Source organism: Triturus cristatus, chromosome 12, assembly GCF_964204655.1.
Source record: "Triturus cristatus chromosome 12, aTriCri1.1, whole genome shotgun sequence".
In the NCBI taxonomy this organism is placed as follows: Eukaryota; Metazoa; Chordata; class Amphibia; order Caudata; family Salamandridae; genus Triturus; species Triturus cristatus.
In genome coordinates, this window is record NC_140595.1 from 26,816,948 (window position 1) to 26,844,898 (window position 27,951).

General features: G+C 41.0%; 1 protein-coding gene across 1 annotated transcript in view; it reads left to right on the plus strand.

The window, feature by feature from the left end:
* The window catches only part of LOC146772275 (SURP and G-patch domain-containing protein 2-like), a 48,192-nt gene extending 20,487 nt beyond the window's left edge, over nt 1-27,705 (plus strand). The window contains exons 9-11 of the mRNA XM_085639885.1: nt 10,750-10,895; nt 20,032-20,146; nt 27,464-27,705. Of these exons, the coding sequence (XP_085496011.1) occupies nt 10,750-10,895; nt 20,032-20,146 (261 nt within the window). The 3' untranslated portion in view covers nt 27,464-27,705. The remainder of the gene's footprint in view (nt 1-10,749; nt 10,896-20,031; nt 20,147-27,463) is intronic.
* Nucleotides 27,706-27,951: the final 246 nt, after the last annotated feature.

Sequence of the window (27,951 nt, forward strand, 5' to 3'; positions counted from 1 at the left end):
CCAGTAGGAGATGCAATACAAGGTAGTTCTGTAAACTGTTGATCACCTATTGATGGGTTAACTCTTCCCTGCCAGAGCTACTCATTCCATCTTATTTTTATTTGAAGCTCTCCCTAGCGGCCAAGTTTTTATTGTTCGAATAACTGGAATGGACAAAAATGAGATGTTTACTTAATTTTGACTGTAAATGCAAATATTGAGAAGATGCAGTAAACAAAATCTTCTTTTTCCAGTCTCTCTCTTCCAGTCTCTCTCTCTTCCCTCCAATTGAATTGCTTTTTAGGTCTAGCCTAGAGCAGCGCATGTGCTGCTTGCTCGACTTTTAGTAAGGGGTTTTTCAAAGTGCTACCAGAGGCTTTTGCTGGCTTCAAGCTTGCATGCATGTGCGCGTGATCGCGCGCAGCCGCCATCTGTCTTTTCTCAGTCACTGGTAATTAAGTGCATCGCGATTACTTTAACTTTCGGCGGCCAGTGCTTTTCGCGCACGCTTGTTATCTCTATCTCGAGCTCTGAACTTGCATGTTGGTGTTAGTGTTTTTATGCTGGTTTTTGTTGTGTATATAGGTAAGCTTTTTTATGTGCAGCTGCTCCTGTAACACTCCCGCTCCGTTTGTTGCTCTCCCGACGTGCTTTCACGTCCTTGGTTACACTCACGCTCTTTTTTTTTTTTTGCTCTCCCGGTGTGCTTTCACGTCCTCCCCAGTGCATAGGTGCTGCCAATGCTTGTTTAATGTTGCAGAGTGTATGTGCAGCTGCTCCTGTTACACTCCCTCTCCGTTTGTTGCTCTCCCGGTGTGCTTTCACATCCTCCCAGTGCGTCCGTGCTGCCACCAGTCTGACTGTTCCAAGTCAGTCATTTTGTTTGCTTTTATACATCATAAGTTAAAACAGTTTCTGCTGGATGCTGTTGAGTTCTACTGGTTGTGCTGTTTTTATTAAATTACTCAAACACAGCTGAGTTCACAAGTACAGAAAGAAAAAAACGAATTCTACTGCCAAACACAGGAAATTGTAGTAAACCTTGCAAACTGAACCACGCCGGCTGTCCTGACCTGAAATAATAAAATTGTTCCACCGAATCTCGATGTCACTCTTGTCTAGAAAAGGCATTCGACCAGCAATGGCTTTTAAACAGATTTTTCCTTCAAGAAATATCACTCTAAAGCTAAACTTGCTCTCGATTGAAAGCCAAAATGCAAACAAACATATGTTACGTTGAATGCCCCCTCTTTTTTTTTTAAACAATTAAATGCACTTCTACAGCCATTACATCTTTTCAGCATTTAGAGTCCTGAACACCTCTCGTGATCCTTCTCCTCATGGGACCAAATCAGTGGTACCCCCACGCCCCCTCTCATATTCTGACCTTGGCTCACGGGGAACCGGACAGGGCCCTTATTTATACCACGGACCCACGCAATATGATTTTCTCGCTAAGGACTATGGAAGTTCCGTCTGCACATATTTTCTCTTCATATCTTTTGCACGACTCCAATAAAACCATCACTGTTCATTTTTGCCACCTCCTTAGTTGTTGGAGGCTTCGTTGTGTATACATAGCCGCTTGGGTTGCCAGACATGCTTCCTTGAGTCCAAAAGTAATATCCACACTTTTTAGGTCTCGCATAGGCAGCACGTGTACTGCCATCTTCATACAGTAGACGGAAAAAATGCACTGCATGAAACGTCGAGCTGTGAACCTAAACCATAATGCTTTCCTCTAACCGCTGCAGCCATCTGTATTCATCAGGAAAAAAACAGCATCTTTTTCACAGCCAAGAAGCAGCTTCATAACACAGGGATTTCTGTATGATTTGTGTGGAGACAAAGTATTGCACAAAAATCACTGGTTTTGTTTTATTTCTCCCTCTCGTATTTCTCTTTCCTTCTCGTTTCTCTTACCCTCTAGTTTTGGTTTTCTCTTCTCACCCTCTCCTTTCTCTTTCTTTAGCTGCCGTTTTTCCTTCTGCCTCCATTTCTTTCTCTCCCTCTCAACCTATCAGTTCACTTTCTTTCCATCTCGTTTCTTTAACTATTGTTTTGCTTTCTAGCCCTCACATTTTTTTGCGCACTTGTTTGTCCATGATCATGCCGTTTATATTTCTCTTGAACTATGATTCCTGCTTTTTCTCGCTTCGTTTCCCTTTCGCTCCTCATTCTGCTTTCTATATATTTGTATTCTTTCAACTTCAGTCTCTGCCCGTTACTCTTCCTCACTCATTTCTTGTTCTGTCTAACTCACTTCTCTCCTTTCTTCACCTTGTATCTATTTCTCAACCCTTCCTTGTCCCTCTGTCTTCCTAGTTTTCTTTCTCTCATTTCTATCTTAGTTTGCACTCCCTGTCCTCTCCTGCTCTGATTTTTCTCCCCTATGGTTCCCACTTTCTATCTTTTCAGGCTTCACCTTGGACTGTTGCATATTGTGCTGTATAGCTAAACACTTATAAGGTCCCAAAAGCAAGGGACTGGCACATAACTTTATGCAGACAAATGCAATTTTTCACTAACATTTGCACTGATGAATTGATGCAATAAATGTGTTTTTGTTCCGAACAGCCCATGCACATCTTTTTTTTTTTTGCATGTGTTGATCGATGTAAACTGTTATGCAAAATAGGCATTTTGTTGCAATCTGCACTGAATCAAATGTGCGCTATATAAAACTGCAAGAAAAGTCCCTAAGGTCTATTATCATTATGCAGAAAAAAGTTGCCAGCATTGCAAGAACAAAATACAAGCATTGTCATAGCCAATAGGTCTCCTTGGGGACCTTATAAGTGTTTACCCATGCAACAGTTGATGTTGTTGCACCAAGGTTATTGTGCTGCATAACTAAATACTTATAAGGTTCCAAAAGCGAGACCTATTGGCTATGCCAATGCTTGTTACTTTAGTCAGTAGGAATATATGCCCAGTGTGATCTTACAGATGACATTATTTTTTTAACCAAATCTCCGCAGTGATGACTTCTATCTTTGATTCTAGCCTGCTACAGCCCTTTCTGCTGCCCCAAGTTCCCTCCGTTGGGTTAAGTAACTTGTTGTCTGTTTATTCTTCTGACTACTTTCTGTCATTTAGTTTCATCTAAGGTTTTAAAGCACCCGATAGTCTAGGGCCATTCAACCCGTTCAATGCGTTTTAAGCAAGGGGTTCCGTTCCCAAGAGTTGTCTCCTCGCTATACTCATCCGTTTTAAAAAATACTTTTTTTTTTTTTAACGCTCACTGGATCCATGCACATTACTAACTACTAACCCATCAAAATCGTAGATCTCAAATTAGATTCTGCGCTGACCATGGCTTGGCATGGCTGCAGTTCGTTTCTCCAGTATTGGGGTGTCTTTCATAGATTCACATGCTTGAATATTCCCCGTCGTCGGAGTGGGAGTCCCACGGTAAATAATATAGCAATATATACAGCCATAATATATATATATATATACATAAGTAATCATATAAAACAGAGATATAAGTAAGTAATAACATCAAGAATGTCCCTATATGAAATTTCCATAGAGATACATGGAAAGAGAAAAAAAGACATTCGTAGTCTATCTCTGTCATTATGTTAGTCCGAACTCCGGCCAATCAGGCGCCAGCTCCTCTCTAGAACCTTCTCCTCAGAGCTCCTCACCTCAGATTTTCTACCGCACGTCGTGTGAAAGGGAGTCTCCCTGAGCTCTGCTCAGTTTTTTCTCTTCAGGATGACTTCAAGTAAGAAGTCTTTGTTTAGACCTTGTTCTTTTGTGGAAAGCTACGTTATTCTCAGAAGATCCACACAGTAAGTGTATTTACTGTCTTTACCCTACCATGAAGTGGGTGAATATAAATTCTGTAGAATTTTTTCTACAAAAACTCTGAAAGACAGGGAAGGCCGTCTCTTGTTGTGGCTCCAGAGACTTAAGGATAAATATGAAGTAATTTTCTGAGGTAGAAAACTTTACTTCTGGCCGTTCCCACACAGCCTCAAAACGCAGTAGTGTACAGGAGTTACCTACTCCTTCCTTAAAAGAAGAAAATGTCTCTGACTATGACATCTGCCACTTCTTCTTCTTTGAATACTGCTGTGTCGCCCACGAGACATAGTTCTCAGGCTAGTGAGGTTTTCAACTTTCCAGTTTTTTCAAAGATGGCTTCATCGTCTACGATGGCTCCGTCTACGATGGCTCCGTCTACGATGGCTCCGTCTACGATGGCTCCGTCTACGAGGGCTCCGTCTACGATGGCTCCGTCTACGAGGGCTCCGTCTACGAGGGCTCCGTCTACGAGGGCTCCGTCTACGAGGGCTCCGTCTACGAGGGCTCCGTCTACGAGGGCTCCGTCTACGAGGGCTCCGTCTACGAGGGCTCCGTCTACGAGGGCTCCGTCGACGGGGGCTCCGTCGACGGGGGCTCCGTCGACGGTGGTTCCGTCTACGGTGGTTCCGTCGACGATGGCTCCGTCGACGATGGCTCCGTCGGCGATGGCTCCGTCGACGATGGCTCCGTCGACGATGGCTCCGTCGACGATGGCTCCGTCGACGATGATTCCGTCGACGGTGGCTCCGTCTACGATGATTCCGTCTACGATGATTCCGTCTACGGTGATTCCGTCTACGGTGATTCCGTCTACGGTGATTCCGTCTACGGTGGTTCCGTCTACGGTGGTTCCGTCTACGGTGGTTCCGTCTACGGTGATTCCGTCTACGATGATTCCGTCGACGATGGTTCCGTCGACTATGGTTCCATCGGCAATGAATCTTTCGATGGTGGTTTCCGTCGACGATGGTTCCGTAGACGATTCCGTCTACAAAGATCTCTTCAATAGCCTTCTATGCCTCAGAGCCCGTTGACTGCAGTCTCATCGGTAAAAATAAGGGTTTAAAAAAGACGACTTCTGCACAGAGGTCATTAAAAATCCAAATCTCTTCGACATATACAGCGACTACTTCGTCCTTTGCTGCTGTTCCTTTATTACCATTACCACCGAGTACTTGACAAAGGTCGGGTGAAGTTATATCGGTGGAGGATTCCCGCCTTCCTTAACCATTGTTTTACCACTGACTCAGATCAAGATTCAGAAGAAGGTTTAGCTGAATCGGTTGTGACAACTATAATCGGCGGTTTTTCCTTTATCACCACAAGTGTCTGTGGTTCCGCTTACTCCAGTGGTGCCAACAACTATATCGGAACCGGTACCGGCTCCAATACTTTCTGTGGTAATACCTACAGTACCGCTGAGACATTCTTCAACTCGGACAGTACCTCCTCATGATACTGAAGAAGAAGAAGAAATTCCTCAGGACAGGGAGGATGGTGAGATTCTCGATGATGGTGGCGATGCTGATGATGATGATGATGGTATGGCGGAGTGGGATAACTATCATGCCCAAACACCATCTCCCTCTCCGGTGCTACCTGGTGACTCACCACCTGTTGATATGCAAGTTCCACCAGTTAAGGGATAGGACAGCACTAACGTTCAAATTAACGAAGGATTATTTCCTGTACGATTTCAAAGATCAGCCTGTTAAACAAACACATACAATCCCTATAATCGAATTTATTGGGGAGGAAGGCAAAAAGATTATGGAGGCCTCATAGTCTTCCAGCACGGGTGCCTTGATTGGAGAAAAAGGTACAAATCACCATTAGGAGCACCAGCGTGCCTCACTGGTCAAGCGAAGCCAGATTCTGTAGTCACACAGGCAGAGCAACGCCGGGCTAGAAACCCTGCATCTACGATCACTGCACCACCTGATCGTGGTCGACGTCGTTTGGATGCCATAGGGTGAAAATTCTCTTCGATGGCTTCCACCATGGTGAGAGCGGCTAATGCTTTGGCCATCCTGGGTCGTTAGGACCGTCAAGTATGGGCGGATATGTCAACACTAGTTGAGCAACTGCCGGAACCGTCAAAGACCATGGCATATGACGAAGAAGAGGTTTTATTCGGAGATCAGGTGGATGAAGCTCTCCAATCGATAAAGAAAGATACAGATACTGCTCGCTCTCTGGGCACATTGCAATTTTGATAACAACCCTTTCGGGGTGCACGCGGACGCGGCACCTCTATTTTCGAAGAGGAATCAATCAATATCGACCTTATAACCAGGGTTCAAACCGATATTCCTCTAACCAACAGCAAACTTCTCGACAGCAGTCTTCCAAGACTTACAGAGGAAAATCCTCTTACAAGGGTTACACTCCTAAGAGACATGACTTCCATCAGTCCCAGAAAATTGGAGATCGAATCTATCGGTACTATTTTCAATGGTCCTCCATACAAGGAACCGTTGGGTTTTGGAAATTATAGCAAGAGGTCACACTTTGGAGTTCATCGAATTCCCTCCACCCACACCACCTACCGGACTGCCACCGGCTCATATCAAAGAACTGTTACAAGTTCAATTTCTATAACACAAGGGAGCCATAGGAGTAGTACCAAGATTTCAAAAGAGGGAAAGGATTTATTCCCGATTCTTCCTTATCACCAAAAGGAAGGGGGAATGGAAGCCCATTCTAGATCTGAGGGCTCTCAGCAGGTATCTAAAGAAACATTCTTTTCGTAGGCGAACGCATGTAGAGATCTTGCGATTATTTTCACAAGGAGATTTCATGGAAACAATCAACCTCCAAGATGCATATTTACATATCTCCATACTACGACAACATCGGAAATTTCTTCGTTTTCGAGTGGGTCGAGGGGATTTTCCAGTTCAAAGTTTACCATTCGGACTGCGCTCGGCCCCTCGAGGGTTTACAAGGGTGCTAGCCCCTGTGGTAGCGTCCTACGTTCCAGGGTGTTCAGATCTTTCCATTTCTGGACGACTATCTCCTAAAATCACAATCGAAAGTTCAACTTCTACAACACACACATCTTTGACAGGCGGTGGTTTCGCGCCTTAGGGCTCTCCATAAATACCACAAAGTCCCATCTACTGCCTTCTCATCGCACGGATTTTCTGGGAGCAACTTTAGACACAGTGTCAGCAAGGGCACTTCTCTCCCAAGACCGTCTTCAAAAAATTCTCCGACTGGTAACCCTTATCAGATCAAAAAGACCCGTTTCTGTAAGAATATTGAAGTCCTTTCTGAAAATGGCGTCATCATGCATTGCATTGATCCCTCATTACAGATTACAGACACGCCCCATCCAAGGAGTACTGGATGTCCAAGAACGCCAGGTTACAGGTTCTTTGAACGATGTTGTAAACGTCACAGATCGGATGAAGTTGGCGCAAAGGTGGTGGACGCAACTGTTAAATCTAACGGAAGGCATTTCTCTTCTGACAATGGTACCAGACATGACAATAACAGACGCCTCTCTGGAAGGATGGGGTGCTCATTTGGAGGTTTTTATCAATAAAAGGAAAATGGTCAATATGTCAAAAAAAAAAAAAAAAAAAAAAAAAAAAAAAAAAAAAAACCTGGCACTTCTACAGGTTGGATCTCATGGCTATATATTGCTGGCTCTCAAAGCTTTTCATCCTTTAATCCAAGGAGAATCAGTCCTGATACAGACAGACTATACAACCTGCATGCACTATATAAACAAGCAGGGCAGGATAAAATCTCCGAAACTGTCTCGACTAGCTCAGTCGATTTGGGATTGGTCTATCAACCATCGCATCACGATATGCAGCAGTTAATCGACCGGGGGTATCCAATATCCTGGCGGATTCCCTGAGCGGGTCCTCCTCATCGACCCATGAATGGGAGTTGCATCAACCAACTCTAGAGAGGATATTTCAACGATGGGGTCGCCCACAGCTGGATCTCTTTGCCACACTAGAGAACCGGAAATGCCGTGATTACGCAAGCTGGCTTCCCCACAAAAGATCTCTGGGCAATGCCTTTTGATGGACTGGTACGATCTGTTTGACTACGTTTTTTCTTTCCCCAATCCCACTCGTACCTCGAGTTTCTGTGGTAGATGCGGAGGCAACCTTGCCATCTACTTCTATAGCCCCCCGTTGGCCTCGGCAGGCATGGTTCTCAGAACTACTCCTATTGTCTCAATCCGAACCAATCATTCTACAGCCTCGTGCAGATCTACTCACGATGGACAAGGGGAAAATTGGTCATCCGAATCCCTCCTCACTGAGCTTATCAGCTTGCAACCTGAGCACTGTGAATTTGCCCATTTGGATACTCCACAGGACTGTAGAGACATTTTAGCTCAGGCGAGGGCTCCTTCTACGGTGAAAACGTACAAATTAAAGTGGAAAAGTGTTCCCCACTGGTGTGCATCTAATGGGGTGCACCCGTTTTCACTCCACACCAGAACAATTTTTACCGTTCTTCTTGCATTTAGCTAACTCCGGGTTTCTCTCATGCAACCTTTAGGGGTTTTTTCTGGCGGCAATTTTCCGTTTCCGTCAGGATGGTTCAACTTCCCTTTTGTTTCTTCAAGGATTATCCATCAATTCGTCTAGGGGTTATTTTGTAAATCTCCTCCATTGTGGCATCTGAACATCGTATTGGCTCAACTAATGAGACCACCGTACGAACCGATTCACAAGGTCGAGTTGTAGTATCTAACATGGAAGGTGGCTTTTCTTCGGGCGCTAACGTCTTCACGTCGCGTCCGTGACATTCATGCATTTACAATAAATCCACCTTTTTCCTACAGTTCAAACCAGATTCTGTAGTAGTGCGTACAGATCCAAATTTCTTGCTGAAGGTGCCTTCAGACGTTCATATTAACGAACCAGTGATTTTAAGAACTTTCTTTGCTATCCGCAAACTCCTACGGAGCAGAGATTACATTCCCTGGATGTGAAACTAGGTTTAACATTCTACATCAGCAGAACGGCTGCTTTACGAAGGATTGATCAACTATTCATAGTTTATGGACGCTTTCACAAAGGTCGTCCAGTGACGAAACCAACTATTGCACGTTAAGTTTCAGCTGCCATCGTCTTCTGCCATCAAAAGGCAAACAAGCCATTGCAGTCACCAGTGAGGGCTCACTCCACCAGAGCAATGTCTTCCTCAACTGCTTTATTTGCTGGAGTGCCTTTGCATCAGAGCTGCAGAGCAGCTACGTGGTCGAGCAGACACACGTTTACAAGACACTATTGCTTGACAACTTTAAACGAGGAGGATGCTGCAGTTGGGCAGGCAGTGCTTCGCAATCTTTTTAAATAAGATGAGCCTCTTCCTTCCCTCCTCCATATTGTTTCCATTTATAATTGACATAATGATGCATTTATACTGTTACAGTTATTCAGTACTGTCATATGCATAAGAAGATTGATTGTCATTACAATTTCGAAGCTGTGTGATCATGGAAACAATGATATTGTTACTGCTAGCTATTCTATATTCAAGCATGTGAATCTATGAAAGACACCCCAATACTGGAGAAGAACAATTGTTACTTACCTGTAAACAGGTGGTTCTCCAGTATTGGTGTCTTTCATAGATTCACATGCGACCCTCCCTCCTCCCTTCAGAGGCTCTCTTCTCCTCATACACTCTGAGTCACTATGGTGCTACGAAAATCTGAGGTGAGGAGCTCTGAGGAGAAGGTTCTAGAGAGGAGCTGGCGCCTGATTGGCCGGAGTTCGGACTAACATAATGACAGAGATAGACTACGAATGTCTTTTTTTCTCTTTCCATGTATCTCTATGGAAATTTCATATAGGGACATTCTTGATGTTATTACTTACTTATATCTCTGTTTTATATGATTACTTATGTATATATATATATATATTATGGCTGTATATATTGCTATATTATTTACCGTGGGACTCCCACTCCGACGACGGGGAATATTCAAGCATGTGAATCTATGAAAGACACCAATACTGGAGAACCACCTGTTTACAGGTAAGTAACAATTGTTCTTCTGTTTTAAGCTTTGAATCTTGAAACACATCTTATGATTGTTTTACATTCCTCTCGTGATGCAAATTCTTAGCTCGTCATGATTAGATTATTACAATTGTCTATTTGAAACTTTCGGGTTCTTTTGATTCATAAACTTAATTTTGTCCAAAATGATTTTCCCATGTTAGGCTTGTTACAGAACCACATACTTGTCTAGTGTTTTTGCCTGTGTATGGAATTGTTTCCATTCCTAGTGGGTCCCCTCTTTGTAATGCTTCAATTGCATCAGACGTACTTCTATCGCTGGTCCCAGCGGGTCTGTCCTAGTGATTGTATTATTTCGGTGCCCCTGATGGTGAAATGGAACTCAACAACTTGGTCAGTATTATGTTAACTTTCTTTTCAGCTTAATATTTTTGTAATCCAGGTCTTAACACCACTCAGCAGTATCAATCCCTAATCATCCATGTCTTCCTTGAAGCTTGAACGGGTTGTATACGGTCTTGATGTTGAGGACCAATGCATTGTTGACTACATCTGCGTCTACACTCTTTTCACGAAGCATGGCAAACCCAAACCTTGCTTTGAAGTATCTGCCAATCATTCAAGACCATAGACTAGAGGGTTGAGATGACCTCAAACGCATGTCCGTGATTTATGTATTTTTTCCTGAAATGTTGTCTAGTACTTTCCACGGGAGTTCCTGGTGAGTAACTTTTCTTCTTTGTTGTAAATATAAAACTGACATTTCTTAAATGTTGATAATGTAGCTGCACATGCCAGACAAATTAGTTAGTTTTACTTTGGTGCAAGGTAAATCGCAAACAAGTTTCCTGTCATGCTGCTTGAGTTTGAAATTCAACTTTAGGATTTCTCTGCAGTTTAAGATGTTCAAATGTACATAGCAACTAAATGTTTTTTCTCCTTGTACAGAAAGTACCAAAACCAAAGGATTTAGTGTATGAGGATAAGAAAATCACAGACGTGAATGTGGGTTTTAAGATGCTGCAGAAGATGGGATGGCAAGAAGGGCAAGGTCTTGGTACTGTGGGAGCTGGAATCAAAGAGCCCGTCAAAGTGTATGTAGTAGGAATGTCATTTTATTACATATTCGTGTTTTTGTCGGGGGAATATAATAATTTGCTTCTCATGGAATCGCACAAATGAAAATTTGTTCTTGAATTTTGATTGCAAATGGCATGCACTCTGCTTGTTGTGGTATAGCAGTCGGTACGGAGTTTGAAATAGTAAAAGAAATTTGCGTTCCTGTTTAATCCTTCAACAAAGTTCATGATTATTATTTAATTTTGTAACACAATTCGTTTAGGGACAACTCCTGTTTAATTGCCTTTCAGCTTCGCGTCAATTTTTTGATACCTGCCTTTATTGGAGAGTACAAGTCTGAATACAGTTCAAGTACATTTTTCTTAATCTGAGCAGAGATGGTTTGGATGTTTCTTGGTAAAACACATTTTTAAATACGGCTAACAACAAACTGGTGTTTAGAATAGCAAGGAATGTGTGTGATATATTTTTAGATTGGATTGTAGGAGAACATGATTCTGTGGTTTAAGTAGGCTTACTTATATTCTTCTTAGGTGTCTTCTAATTACTACATCTGTCTCTCAAATATTTTAGGATTTTGAAATCACTATGTCTTGTAAACAATTTCCAAGATCCATTCATGTTACTGGATACTGTCCTTTGTTTAAAAAGGTTAATTTTGAAGTTCTCCTGTTCAGCTTCCACGTTATTGAAAAACAGTTTATGGTATTGTCTTAAGGTTTTTTGACAATCTATTATTGGATGTCTGGTTAAAGAAAATATATCTTTCAAGTAGGGTGTAACCTATTGAAGGCTTGTTTCTCTCCAGTGTCTCTTCTCCCCAACATCTAGTTATTGGATATGAATAGTTAGATTATCAAAGGTTGCACAAGGCTCCTTTTTAACCTCCTTCATGCAACAGTTTTTCAGATTGCACGATTGTATTTTCCTTGAACTTATTTGGATGCTGCTTAACATATTTGAACATAGTCCAATTCAGTAGGTGAACCACTTGTTCTTGAGCCTCTGTAGTTATGTGTCTCAAGTTAAGACACCACTGACACACTTCTTGCCCTCAGGGGTTTTATTGTACACATTTGATATGGGGTCGTGTGTGTACACAGTGCTTAATTTGAGCCGATGGTGGGCACCGGCACTCATTTTTGGGGACTGGTACTTGGCAAGAGAGAGAAAAACAAACCGGAAAGGAGAAGGAAAAGAAATGAAAAGGCATTCCCAAAGGGAGAAGACAAGAACCTGCAAGGTGGTGATAAAGGGACAAGGAGTCTACTGTGGTGGATTAAAGAGGCCTGAGGTGGATTCTGGACTACGCAGCCTCGGTATTCGGCGTGCTGACACCTTATTACACCGATCGTGGCATTCAGAGCTGTGTGCTCATTCTTTTACAAATTAAGCACTATGTGTACAGTAGCACAAAGACACACAGATTTTTTTTTATTCAAATCTAATCAAAAGAAGTTACTCATCTAACGCATATTGCACTTAACACAGTTTTCTTTAGTGGGCTTAGTGCTGGTTAAGCAGTTGAAAGGCTAAAATTATTTTAGAAAATTAAAGGATGGAAATTGGGAAACTGGAATCAAATTGTGCTCAGTAGGTTTTGTTTCCAGTGCAATTTGCAGATATCAATCTGGTGTTATCAAGCATGGCTACACCACAGAGCCAGATGTTCGTTTTCTCCTTGTAACTTGAGCGAGTTAGTGTAAAACTCTCTTGCACCTTCATCTTTTTACCATTTTTGTAAGTCATTTTGAAAGCTTTTTAATAGAATAGCTTCATAACAATAGAAGAGGTCAATAAAAATTACTTTTTATACTTCGCCTCCCACTACAAAATCACAACTTGGTAGAACTTTACACACATTTCGTAAAACCAGTTATTTCTCCAGCAGACTCCTTCTCCAACAAGGAGATCAGCACAGGTCTAATTGCTTTATCTCATTTTATATCGTGGTAAGATTGCTTTTTTACTTAGTTGATCAATTTAATTGTGTATCATGAAATACATAACTTGTTCATCAGAGCAGAAATGTTTAATTCCCTAATAGATCAGTAATTTGGCTTCTGTTCCAAAATGTGTTTTTCTTTTGGGTGTACGATATCAAGTTGGTGACAATTCCATTCTTTCCTGTTACTTTTTAGTATCTCTAAATTAACCTGATTGCTGTGGTTCTGAGGCAACTTTTCTCATTTTGTAGTCCACAAATCTTCTGTTACAAAAAAACCTTATTCTAAGCATAAACTGATGACTGGATGAAGTAAACCAGTCCTTTTGGACTGACTTCTCTGGCTTGGCATCTGCTCTCGTGGTAATCTAGAATTAAATGCTGTGTTCATTCACTTAAAGGAAGTGGTTCACTGTTGTAGATCAGTCTTGGGTAGTTGATTGTGGAACATTGCTTCGAGAGAGGAGTCCTGTCCACTAAAGAGTGCCCGAGCCCTGATGCAGCTGATTAAATTATCCTGTTATTTGTAAGTGGCTGGATAAAGCGCTGAGCCGACAGATCTTTTCAGATCTTCGACGGCGATACAATTTCACCCAGTAAGCCTCTCAGCTGCGGAGTACCGCAGGGCTCTTCATTGAGCCCTGTGCTATTTAATGTATACATGAAACCACTGGCTGGGGTAGTCGAACCGTACGGCATTAAAATCGTGTCGTACGCCGACGACACTCAGCTAGTGGTTTCATTGGCGCAAGAGAGCAGCCGGCAATCCCCGGTAGGTCTGTTGAAATGTTTAGAGGACGTGAAGGAGTGGATGACCAACTCCTCCCTCAAGTTGAACGGAGAAAAAACAGAGCTCATGCTCCTAGGCCCAGCATCGCCAGTACCTTTCACCTCCTTGTGGCCCTGCGGTCTGGGTGCTCCCCCACCCCCAAGGAAAGTGTCAAGAGCCTGGGAGTATGGTTAGACAAAAGGCTCTCCTTCTCCACCCAGGCCACCAAGCTGTCCGCCACCTGTTTTGGCCTACTTAGAGTCCTGAGGAAGGTCCTTCCACTTATGCCTCTAGAGGCCAAAAAGGTGGCAGTACAAGGCCTCATCCAGTCCCGCCTGGACTCAAACAATGCTCTATACGTAGGGGCCCCTGAGATGACCCTTAGGAAGCTGCAAGTGGTACAAAACTGCGCCGCACGTACCCTACTCCAGATTCCGCGAACCCAGTCAGCTAGACCTGGACTGAAAAGCCTGCACTGGTTGCCAGTGAGGCTAAGAGTGACATTTAAGGCGCTGTGTATTGCGCATCGGGCTTTTTGGATGACGGGATCAGCAATAAATAACAATCTTGTCATCCCCTACCACCCAAATAGGAACCTTCGATCCACGGATGCTTTCCTGGCAGTTGTTCCTAGAGTGAAAAGAGCCAGGACCGGGGGTAGGCTGTTCTCGCTGAACACCGCCAAGCTCTGGAATGCTCTCCCCCTCTCTCTTCGCTCCAACCCCGACTTGCTCGCATTCCGGAAAAAGCTGAAAACATTACTGTTCGCCAAATCTCTCTAATCCTAATCTCCCTGTTCCGTCACATCTCTGCTTCTACTCAGCGCTTGGACGCCCGTGGGCAGCAACCGCGCTTAACAAATCCATTTCCATTTCCATTCCAGAGGGCCAGGTGCTATTTTGGGGGCAGGGTGCTCTGATGGAGTTCAAGCTGTTTTAATTTTTTCTTGCAGACTTTTATTGTACGACATGGTAAATTTTACTTGTGTTGTGCCAAAAGTCATTGGAATTATTTCTAAGTGGAAAGTGCCTGCGCTTGTTCACATGAAGTTGTATGCGCATTTTAGAAATGTTTTCATTTTTTTTTTGCAGACTATTTACTCTTGATTGGTTATCACATACATTCCCTAATGTGTGATGTACTTGGTTCTATCCAGTGGGCTAAGTACAGAGTTGGGAGGAAGGTGTTTTATTACTGCGATGATAGTGCAGTCCCAGGTGAAACTGTGTTAGTTTAGATCTGTTTAAGCATAATTGGGTTTACTTCATGCTTGAGTAGTAGTACAGGGACGCTTCTGTGTTTTGCTTGTTCGCTTGCTGTGTTAAACAAACAAACTATTTTGGAAATCTATGCTCCGCAAGTAGTCAGAAAAATATGTAGCCCCATGCAACTAAGATAGCCATCTACATCTAAATATTATGACTTAAGTGAATATAGAGCTTGCAGTGTACTTTGATGAGCGGTGGCAGTGACAATCTGATATCGGTGGATACCTGAGGTTCTCTGTGGTTCCCTGGTGAGAGAAGCGGGTGGAGCAGACTTAAACTGCACTCACACTGCTGTGAACAGCACGTCCTTTTAGCCTGGTTGAGCTGGGGTTGGGAGCATACACTCCAAGAAGGCACTTGTCAGGCTTGTTAGTAAGGGCAAATCACTGTGAAGATTTAATCCCTGATTAAGAACACTGCAACATTGGTGTAACTTGGCATAAAAGAAAAAGACCAGAAATACAAAAAATAGGATGTCTAGAAAAGCTGGTACGACTATCGGGGACCTGGGAGGGGGCCACTGAGAAATAATGGTAAACCTGCACTCTTTCTGTAGAAAGTTAGAAAATACCTCCGCGGCAGTGGAGGGGGGCCTAGAGCGAGTAGAAAGTAAGAAGAGGGGGTTTGAGTGCTCTGTGATTAGGATGACATCTAAGGTGCAGTAGCTGAATCTCTCGGTACATCGGATGAAGGAATAACCTGAGGCAACGGAGGAATATATTTAACGGCTGATGAGAGCTCGTCTAACCCTAGGTAGCGGGTTAAAATGTTGGGGAATTTGAGTCACAGTGCACATGTTGGGTTACCTGGCCTTTCTGCAGATATATCTTTAACTTACAAAATGGACGCTATCCCCTTAGTGTCTTGCACCTCACAAAGTAGAGTGGTTTGGGTCAGTGGCCCGGGCAATTGGAAAAGGGGCTTATTGAACCTTCTTTGTGGTTTTGAAGGATACATACTTTCAGTACTTGATGCTTTGCTGAAAGTTATTTCAGATTTATAGGACCTGGATTCTCCTATATGTTGCTTGGCTGACATTTCACTGTGAGTGAAGCAAAGTAGCAAATCCTTTGTGTTCATCTTGCCTGTCTGAGGTGGCACAAATGTTCCTGGAGGACCTTAAGAAGCTGGAGGCAGAAAAAATGTGGAGGGTGAAACTTTATTCACAGCTGCTTGCAGGTCTCAGAACCTAAGCACAGAGGAAGTTTTGGAAGAGTATGATTTTTTATTTTTTTTAACTGGCTGGAATACTGACAATATATGGCAAATGAGCCTTTATTGAGATTTACTCCCTATTAAGGGAACAAGTTACTAAAAATAAAACTGTTCACAAGGGATGCAATACATTTCTGATACTCCAACAATAGAACATCTCCATGTGGATGCCAGAACATATATCTGAGTATTATTTTGAAGTACAAGAAGTAATGGTCACAGTGGTAAAAAATTCAATACAAAAAATACATCACCACCAATCAAATGTTAGTTTGTCGTATTCAAGATATGCTGGTTTATTCCGTGAAACCGCATGAACTGTCTGTATATTTTCATATAAAAAACGCAGGTGCTCCAGAAGGAAAGAGCAGAAGGTGTTCAGAAAGAGGTGTGCATTTGCGAGGGTTTTTTCTTTCTTCTTCAAATTGAAGCAACAATTCACATACACATCTATATGTCTGCATCCCAAGGCCGACAACCACAGGTGGATGTAGAACCAGTGAGAAAGAATAAAGTTGAGTTGACACAGCTGATACAGCGACAACCCGGAGGTTCGGCAGCGATTGAAGTGGTACGTTAACCAATGGCATACACAGCATAAAGGATTACCGACAGGATACAGAATAAGCTATCATGAGTTGGCCTAACGGCTAGGGCGCTCAACCACGGACCTGGGGAACTGGGTTCGAGTCTCGGCAATGACGCTGAACATCCTGTGATTCTGGTCAAATCACTTAATCTCCCTGTGCCTAACAAAAAAAAATGAACTTGTGTCATGTAACGTAACTGGTGCTATGTAAAGCGCTCTGATACCTGATTGGATTCGGGTCTAGTTCGCGCATATAAAACTCTGCAAAAAAAAAAAAAAGCAAACACCCCCCCCACACGTCAGAACCACGGCCCATCAATCATGACATCACACATTTGCTAACTCCCCCCATTGTATGAAGTGCACCACTGTTAGATATGCCCTGCGACTTGCAGCACAGGATCACTGCCCACACAGTAGGTAGTATTAGTTCTCAGGAGGTCTGCCCCGCCCGTCTCCAACCAGGACACCAACGAGGTCCAAATATCTTTAGGCCTAGACCTACTTGGCATCAATTCCCAGTAGCATGTTAGTTGGTCTTTACAGTAAATGACAGCCTTCAGCCATTCTGCAATTGTAGGAGGATGTTGCTTTTTCCAGTGTATGGCCACCTGACGTTTGGCCAATAGTAACAACATGGCGGTGAGTTTACAAGTGCCCTTTGGGACCTTGGAAGAGTATGATTTTGTTGGTCTAACAAATTGTAAATTCTTTCGAGTTCTTAGACCTGTATTTTACTTTCCCTTTACGTTCGAATTATTTTTACGTGCCCCGCCCTTCATCTTACCTTTCCGTACCGAACCATTGTTTCCTAATTCTTCCTGTTTCACCTTTCATCGTTGCTCATCTAAAAAGTTGGATGTGGTTAGTGAAGACAGTACTACATTTGGGGATCCTCTGTATATCACTTGACTGACTTTCACACAAAAATAATCTTAAAATCAATTGTTAGGTAACCAGCTAATAGTCTTTCTAGGTCCCGGACACAAAGTATTCTTTACGTTATGGAATTGTTATGCAAGAACTCTTTTTGCTTACGCTTTTTAATTAGCCTATAACAATTGTGATCCTCAATGATTTATTATTTGAAGTAACTAGACGATTATTTCAGCCTCTTCATGGTCGACAGGATAATCACTTTGCGGAAGCCTAGTCATTCCTTTGTGGCTTAGGCCTGTTTTCTTAACCCATCTCAATATAGTTTTTCAATTTCTTCAGCAATGTTTTTTGTTTTTAAGATTTCTGTTTTTAAGAAGTGAAATCCTGTACCAAGGTGTCAATTCAGAAGCACATTGAGGTTTGGCCAGTGTTTCACACCCTGCCTCATCCAAATTAATATTTTATTATATCCCTTTTGTCTGTAACATTAATCTAAACTTTTTATATATTTTTGCATTGCATATTTTGGAATAATTTCGATGTTTGTCTTTCAGTAGATAAATGGAAGGATGTGCTTAATTTTTAGTCACTAATTGCAAACCCCATTCTTAAACCACAAAAGGTTTGATTTCTATCATAATTTCTCTGTTGTCTAAGCTAACCTATTGTCTTTAAATGTTTTTTTAATCCATGTTGACATTTACTAATTACTCTTTAGTAGAATAGGTTTGCTCCTGCTAATTTGATTCTCTCAAACTGATTTACCAGTCCTTGAGGACGGTGTCTATTTGAAGACCTTGCATTATCACACGAGACCTGTCTTTGTGTAGTCCAAGAACATGTCATTCCTAAACACACTGTTTTATGGTAATCACTCAGTACCTTCACTGTTCACTACAGCTAGTCCGTGCAGTTGTTAGAGCTTTTGTTGTTGAGAGAGCCTTGTATTTGTGAAAATGCTGTCTGCCGCTGGGCATCTTTGTCTTGACTTCTAGTTCTGGACATGGGGTATTGTGGATTGCGCCGCATTGTTTAGTGTTTGTACAGCATTATCCTGATGCCTCTCCCTATGATGTGTTAGTTTGATTTGCATCGGATAGCAGATCATTAGTCACTTCATCTACCCTGATGTGTTGCAGTTTTATTTTATAAAGTATCTCTGTTAATCCTTATAATGAAGAAATAAACCGTAATGTAGGGCTTAGTAGCGGTATTTTGTTTTTTATCAACTCCATAGTAGTGTAAGCTCTGTGCCAAGCACTGAAGCATAGATATTGAACATAACCATGCCCGTTCTGCAGCAACTTTGCAGCACGCTTTTTTGGACTACAGCTTCCATAAATTAAATCAGAATTATTGCGAGTTTCACTTTCATAGTTCATTACTTAAATGATCAATACCAAAGGCAGTTCTATCGTTACTTTTACAATTATTTGACCATGGCTTAGACTAATTCCTCTTGCATCCTCCAGGCAGCCACTGTGTTATGCACTCTTGCTATGCCTCGTTATGCAATTAACTTTGCTAGTCAGCCGCAATTAAAAAACTTTTGACATTCAAATCCATTGTTGCTGTAATTATTTTTGTCTTGTACTTTGACATTTAGTGACAATTGCCTCCTGTTATGAGCAAGAGCCATTATGTTACTTTATTTTTTTAACATTTTATTGCTTTTCATCATAAAGCAGACATAAGGAATGCATTTCTCATTAGCATAACGTCAGTTTACCCATTTATCTCTGCATTGCAAATATTACCTAGTTTTGTGTGCAGTTCCTCATCAGATAAACCGTCTTGTCAATTCTTAATCTTTGCGTCTCTGATAGTCTTGCTAGTGTTCCCTTCAGGTGGTGTCTAGCAGGTAGGGCGCTGCCTTGTAGGTCGAGGTTGTCCTTTCATTATTTCAGCGGCTGCATGGTCACTGCAGCTTTCATAATTCATTCTGATCCTGTAGGTGGTGGGGATCAGCTACCTGCTGCCTCTGTCGGTTAATGATGCTAGTCCCAGCTGCTAGCTGTCTGTTTTCCTTCTGCCTTTCATCTGAGGGATGTCCGGTCTAACTGCTAATGAATTTTTTTTTATGTTTGGGACTCAAACTTGGGTATTATCTCTAAATTGGTATTAACATTTTTGTCAATAGCCATAGGCATTAAAACTTACTAGGAACTTGCTTTTTCTGTTCCTATTGGTGGCATCACAAAGTTGAATTAATATTCTGGCAGTGGTTCTTACTTTGTCATCCTTAATTTTATAGACTGGTAGATTTTTTTTTCTTAGTTGTCATTATTTGTATATTTCGGTGTCGGGCGTCCTACACTGTTCCCCCAGTTAGGTAAGTGTATTCTTTATTTTGGGTGCTTTGCGAAGTACATTTTCATTAATTCTTTCCTTGTATTAAATGAGTTAAATATCTCCAATGGAAACTGGTAATTCCTAAGCAAGGCATAATGCAAAAATAGTGCTGACTCTGCATTTTATTCCACAGGGGTTCAATCACTGGAGGGGAGGGCTTGGGTGTTGAAGAACCGAAAGAAGATTCATTTGAGTCTTTTCGTCAAAGGATGATCCAAATGTACAGGGATAAAATAGTCAACAGTTAGGTAAGTGAAGTGGCGGTTGCTTTTATAATTTTCTATTCATTATGAAACAATATACAATTATAAGAATGTTTTTGTTTTCAGGAACTGTTTAGAGTACAGCAAAATATTGGTGATCAACCTTTTCAGTTGCAGTAACCAACAGTATGATGCATTTTACTGCAATGCAACATATCTTTCCTAGAATTTGACCTCAAAATGTGGTATCTAAAGCAATGTATGTTTATTTTAAAAATGTACATTTTTACAGAGGTCTTGTTTTGAATCCATTTGAATCCCTCCTTCGTTTCCTTTTGGTTCCATTGAAAAATCATTGCTTCAAAAAAAGTTATTTGTTAAACTTGTTACAGGCTTGTGTATTCTGGGTAGAGAGCTGGGTACTTGCAAAATCTTAATGTCATAAGTACCCTAGCTGGACAGTTTTACATACTTAGTTGTGTTCTTTTCACCAGGAGCTTGCATAACTGTTGTCTGTATAGCCCCTTTCATAAGCCTTTTCGTTACAACATTTGCACGTATTGTCATCAAGATGGAAAAAGGGCATTTGCTAGGGCATATTTGTGTGTCCCAAAAAACAGACCTAGATATTGAAAGTCAAATATTTGTCTGTTCATAGTATCAAAGTGAGCGTTGATTCAATTTTGAAATCATTACATTTCCTACCCTACTTTTTTCGTGGTTGCTTGTAATATCAAACTCATTTGGTACTATAAAAACGTTTCCTTACTAGTTCGAACCAAGCTTTCAAATTGTTTGCTTTTTCACTCTACTTTATTCATTTTCCTTTTACATATTATAAAGTTAGTAGTTTGCTATCACTTAAGCTTTGCTGCAAGTTCACATTGGAACCTAAGTTGAAGATGCACAGCTAATCATTTGCTTGGATGAATCCTCTGGTAGTGAAAACCATTTTTTAACATTGCCTCTCTGCAGCTGTGTTCTAGATGGGAAAACGGTCTTGTAGACTGAGGTTGTCCTATTCGGAAGCTCCCAGTATGTTTGATCTGAAAGCTAGTGGCCCCCATATTTAGGTTTCTGCATCTTAGGATCTTAATTGATAGTCATAAACTCTTGAGTAATTCCTCGCTGCCTGTGTGTAATTTTTCGAGTGTTAATGACTTCAATGAAGATTCCTTGGATGCATACCTGGGATACAAGTTAGTAACCTTTTCATCCACCCATACCAAAACCTCCCCACTGCTAGCCCCCCACCAACCAATCACACCGGTTCCTTTCTAAGTGGTAACTAGTTTTGTAGACCACAATCTAACTGCATCATATATTAACGAAATTGGGAAAACCCTATCCTTTTTTTGCCATTTTGTGTTAGGAAACCGCTTTCCAAGCCAGTTTTATTTCTGCTGGAATACTGCAATGTGCTGTATTCAGATGCTTCTTAAGGTTTACTTTTCGGATTGGCAGCACGCATGATGCTGGGTCTACATAGAGGCATGCATATCTTGCTGTTTCTTAATAAGCTGCAGTGGCTGTCCTTTGCATTATCCATCGGGCGTTTAACTTGCTCATGCTTGCTTATATTCAAGCTAATTATCAGCCCTGTGTGCTAAGGAGACGTATCTCTGTGATTGTCCACTGCAGCTGGCCTCTTGCCCCCTTGCTTCAAGATAGAGAAAGGCGGGCACTCATCTGTTCAGGCTGCTAAGGAATGACCTGTTCATTTAAAAAACCAGGGCTCGAAACAAATCAGCTAGCCTTCAGATTTTTTAACTTGCAGTTTTCTAAATGAATACTGCATATCTTTATTACCTGCTACTCTCATAATGTAAGTGATTAAAACCCAGCATCCTACTAGGCTATTTAAATCAGACGATTTGTTTGCATCTGACGTGTTTGCCAAATGCCTAATAGAAGTTACCTTTGCTTTTCTTATTCCCCCCAAAAAACTAATTGTGTAATTTATTCAATATGTACAATTGGTTTCAGTTAAACTTTGAATTAATGCAAAACTTTCATATATTCATCTTGTTTTAATGCGTGAACTAATGGTGCTCTTCGTTCTACTTTGCACCAGTAACTTTTTAGCCTGAATTGTGAGAATTGATCAAAGCTACCTTTTGCACTCTGTTAGAGATTTATATGTAGGATTCAACCTTTTTAAGAATTGGGGTGCTTCATAAATTCAGCCTTCCTTTCGAGCGTCTAATTACACAAAATATTTGGATTTCGTAAGCCTAGATCTCTTAATCTGCTTTGCTTTGGAAGCTAACGTGATTAATCTTGATTGGCATTCAAATAAAATGTATAATGTAATATGGGAATGTAAGAATTGTTTTCAGTGAATATTCGAAGAAATTCAGGATGTGAATGTCTATTTTTGTAAAATTCCATAAATGCCTATTGCAATAACGCGCTGAATGTAGATTTAGAAAAGTTTTCTCTTCCTTTTAATCCCAGTAGGGTATTTTCGATTCCTATTTGTGCACTTTTTACTAGGAAGTGCATTTTCTATTATTTTTGCGATGTTTTAGTTCCTTCTCAAATATGATGTGGGCCACTAGCATGCCATAGTTTGGTTCTGTCCTTCCCTGTGTGACTTACTAAATTCCTACACAGAATCTCTTAAGTCCAGTTAATATTTTCCAACCGTTCTGAAAAATCTTTGTATCCTTTCAATACAAGGCAGTTTAAGCAGATCTTTACACTTTCTCTCCCCCAAAAATAGCATAAACCTCTTCCCACTTGCAAACTGCAAATGGCCTTCAATTTACATTGAGGAGAACTTGTAAATTTCACGGGCATTCACTGTAGGTGCTTAAGTGTGGTTCAGAAAGGAATTAATTATATAATTATTACAGCAATTACTTTGACAGGCTTATGCCTTCGGTGTTCACACAGTTACGTTTTAAAGTCTAGCCAGTATTTACTGCAGATGCTTCTATTTTCTGTGCCATTGGGTGGCATTTTTTCTTTGAATCCTTTTTCTTGAAACAGTACGTTCATTTTCTTAACTTTTGTCCCACACAGCCAGATATACTAAGACCTAAACACCCTCTGTGTTTATCTTTTTTACAAAAGCATGGTCTCCAATTCAGTAAATAGCTTATAGCTTTGGCCTTCTAAACTCTGTCACTTGAATCTTATCTGCGGCATGGGGTTGAGTGTTCAGCTTATATTTAGCCTCTTATTAATGCATCTGGTCTTTGTTTGCTATCTAGTTCCCTCCAATTACTGCCTTGAAGATATTTAATGGTCCCCAAATCAACTTCACTATGCACATTTCAGCCAGTCAACTGCAGTCTCTAGTGGACACCTATATACGTGCTTCATAATCATTGCACCTTCACCTGCCTCTTGTCTTTGTCCTATTCAAATGGACTTCAAGCTGGAGTGGCGTAGATACAGGTATAGTGGAATAATATACAGAATAAGCATGCCAATAATTCGTTTTGCGTTATACCATGACCATATATTCTATTTCAGAGAAGAAATGTTGTTTAGTGTTTGGTTTTAATTCTTGTGTGCATACTTTAACATAATGAGGAGCACAGATGATGTCGATCTGAAGCCAGTGTGTCACCTCTGCCCTGTGCAGTTCCAGAGTCCATATGAAATCTAAAGCAAATATATTCTACCCCACAGTTTGGACGATAATGTATGCTGATGTTCTAACCGATAATTTATATGGTGCTTAACATGGAAAAATCATGTTACTGGAGTTGGGCAAACCCAGCATGACATCCATAATGATGCGCTCCAGAGCGCACAGATTAAACCCTCATGCCTCTAGTACATCATTAGGTTCACCGATACAGTTTGTCCTAGACCTTCAATGGATCTCTTTAAATAGACCTTCCAGTCCACGCCTATGTTTGCGTACACCAGTGCTAGAGAATTTATGACTTATCATGCAACAGGCGTCAATGGGTAAGCAGCAATTTTTTTTGCAAAACCCAATAACTAAAGTTGACGTGGTGAGACTGCCTTTTACTAAATGCAACTCTTTCGTGCATCCTTACAGCCACAAACCTTATGCATTCAAGAATTTGATAAACTGTACATATACCTTTACTTTGTACACAACAGAAATTGTGCCAGTCATTTTCTTTTCTACATAGCCATACAGTTGTGTAAACATGATCTAAGCATTAATATGTAGGACTCTACCGGTTAGTGCGCACAACTATACACACATGAAAAAATAATTTATAGCGATCACTGAACTCCATCTATGTTTACAGATTGTATGAGGAAACAAACATGGAAGTCGATGGGATAGGTTTGCTGTGCGTTCACACTGGTGTTTTTTTGTATTATACGCTGTATATAGTCCTGTGTCAATTACTGTAACTCTAGTATATTTATATATGCATGTGTGTTGGCTATCCTCAGCCTTGAAAGAGCTCAAAGCTACTATGAGCCATGTAGGGTGAGAAGCACATCAGCTTCAAATGTGAACTCATTAAAAAAAAAAAAAAAAACACAATATGCACAAGTTTTAAAATTAAGGCGAGCACTAAACAAACCTTCACTTAAATGGAATATGTGCGAATGCAATGAAACTAAAACCCAATTAGGAGATCTTGGCTAGCAGGTGTCACTTGCACCTTTCGTTCTTAACTTCTGATCTTGGTATATGGGCCAATCTGATCTGCAGCTGAAGAGCGCATCCACAGATAATGGATATACTTTTCAGATTGGGGGACTTCGAGGGAGAATAAGCCTCTGCTGGCATAATGTTGCACAAAGGTCTACTTTGAGCATGAGCAGTGGATGGACTTGAGATAATATGCTGCCTGCAGATGCGGCTGGAGCCAGCTCCTTGTCTGATCCCAAGGATTTGTGAGTATGTTCAGCATACATGTGAGAAAATGTGTTGTCTTTGTACACCTCTTTGCAATACGTAGTCTCATTCCCGAGATTTTGTACTTGAGGTATGTGTATGCTGACCGTTTGGAAGACCAGTTAATTTTAGTATATCAAATTATGATACTGCATTGTGGTGCTGCCCAAGCATGACCTTGATCTCCAAAATGTCTCCATCACATTCACTTCCTAGAAGATGAATACCTTTTGGTGTACTTTAGGTTGACACAGCTTTCTCATCACCCTTAATAATTATCTGTCTCTTTTCTGACTTTTTTTAATTTGTCTACATGTGGTCTGGAGATTTGTTTTGATAACCCCCCCCCCCTCCTTTTTCCTCTTGTTGGAGCAAAGTATACCTTGTGGTACCTCCCTGTGTTGGAACCACTTTGCATCCTTTTGTAAAACATGCACTCCTGTACAGACAGCAACATGGATTTTCAAAAACGGAAGGCAATTAAGTAATCTTAATATTTAATGTATAAAAAAACACTTAGTGTATTTCTCTACTTTCTTTTCTTATGTTGTCCATCCCCTTGTTGCCTACCTTCTTCAGAAAGCTACTCTTACTTTAATTGGACTGACCTCTCCAAATTTCTGATCCTGCATAATTCTCAAGATCTTTCTTTCTCCGCCCTCACTTATAAACAGCTAATTTAATCACAACTGACCAACTCAGCAAAACGGGTGCAAGCTTCTTATATTAGTGTTTAAAGCAGTGTGTGGCACTCTGTTATCTTCTACTATTGAAGGTAGCATTCAGTCTTTATTTTTCAGCTTTCACGTTATGGCACCTCGACTTGCCCTTTTAAGTACCTTCCTTAGGACCTTGTCTAACTTTTTTAGCCTTTACAGGTGTATGTAAATTATTCAACCTCCGTTGTAACTAGAGTTTTCACATGAATAGCGAACTCGACCCCATTGTCTGTTCTTTGGCTTGACTTTTTTCTTTTTCGGTAGTGTTTTTACAAAGGTTCTAGTGTTTCTGGACTGTGCTTATCTACAGTATTTAGCAGCCTAAACCCATTCTTCGAGAATTCTTTCTGCCAAGAAAGCATCAAGGTTTACTGCTAAGTCCCATAGTTTGCCAACTATATTACTCCATCAATGTTTCTACTCTGCATTGTTGCCTGTTCCAACTATTAAGTCCATTTTCACTTTCAGAATTTTATGGAACAGAAACAACATGGTCCATACAACCAATCTTACAAATCTTAGGCTTGGATTATCTGGTCTTAGTCTGCCCTTAAGGCTGGTATATTTCTACCTCCGTACTCTTATTTTGTACTCCAAAGTGAGATGCTTAAATCACTTTCATTCCTTAACTCTCCAACCTATTGGAGAGTAGTGCACTCAGACACCCACTCCCAACCCCCCTTCCCAATCTCTTAAATCTGCTTTGTATTTGGTTGATGATTCTTCTAAGGGTCTCTATCCGAGAAACTAGGAGCTATTAGTACTCTTTCCCTGGAACTCGTGACATAGCTTTTTCAGGTCCCTTATGTTTACGGTCCACGCATTGGATCTTCACCATGGCCTTGAAAACACACAGAAGCACAAACGCCTGTACCCAAATCCTTGTAGCCTGCCTTTGTTGATAGGATGAAAAACGCCTGTATCACAACACACTCATTCAGTGAACTCATTTCCCTTAGCAGATTCTGTGGCCTATAAACCTCTGTGCCTTCTTAGTTGTATGAGTGGAGCATTCTTTTTGCTGTTGGGTTTTTCTCTGCTTTGTCAGGTTTCTCTTATGGTACCCCAAAGGCCGTATTCTTTGCTGCTTAGCCTGCACCTATCATGTAGTCAGCCAACCAAATTGTCCCTGTTCAGCTGATTAAAAAAAAAAAGGGTAGAACCATGGTATTCTCACTTGTTACTAACTGGTGGACATCTCTAATTTCTTAGTTTCGAGCTAAGGTTTTGTTCAGGTTGTTGACTTAAGGTGGATTAATTGGTTTAACATGGTCAAGATCTCTGGTGCTTGCTCATTTTCTCCTTTCAAGGAAGTCCATTGACCCTTCTCCACAGCAGTTTGTGCTGGGATGCATGCTTTCTTCAGGATGCCAGGGACTAATTATGATTTCAAGCAGGCTTTAGAACTTTGAAAGTCAACAACCACGTTTCTGATTTGCTGCAACATTCACTTTATTTTATAGTATTTTAGTAAGTTAAAATCTACCCTTGCTGTATGGATAATGTTCCAAGCCTATCTGGCAAGATCGTGAGGGCACAGTAAACTGCAACCGGAAATTAAATAGGGCACTTTATTGGATACGCTTTTTTTAGGTTTCTTACAAAACATTAAATTTTTTGTTCTTGAGATTTCATCTTAGTGAGTTCAGTTTGCAATTCAAAGCAACTTGGGTTTGAAAACCTCCCATTACGTAGATTTTGCAATAAGGGAAGATAACGAGTTGAGAACTACTAACGTGCAAAAATATAGCATTGTCCAACTATGATGACTTAAAACACTCACCAGCTCTTTTTGTTTAGTTTTTCAGGTTACCTTCTGCGGGGAACACAAGCAACTACAAACTTGTTAAAACTTCAGTGGCGAATTCAATATTTTATGTTTTTAATATGGAATCCAGTGAAAGTATCTATTTTGCTGCATAAATTGAAAGTAGTGGTTGATGAAAATTGTCCTGTTGCATGCGCATTTATTAGTTTCGCAAAAGCTTTGAAAGTATTTTCTCTTTTGTCAATAAATGTCAAACTAGTGGCAATTAAAGAAATTGTGTTTTTATTTTGAGTGGTGTTGTGATCAAGTGCTATGCATTGAAAGGCTGATCATTAACAGTCTTATGATGTTAATGGGTTCTGTGTTTAAAGGCAACACTTAAACATCTATACAAACCTGATTGTGTTTTTTTACAAATCTTTTTAAAAGTGCCAAACAAAACAAAAAAAGATTGTGCCACCTAATATAACAAAAGACATGGAACATGGCAGCCGTTATGCTAGGACCAGCAATCTTCTCC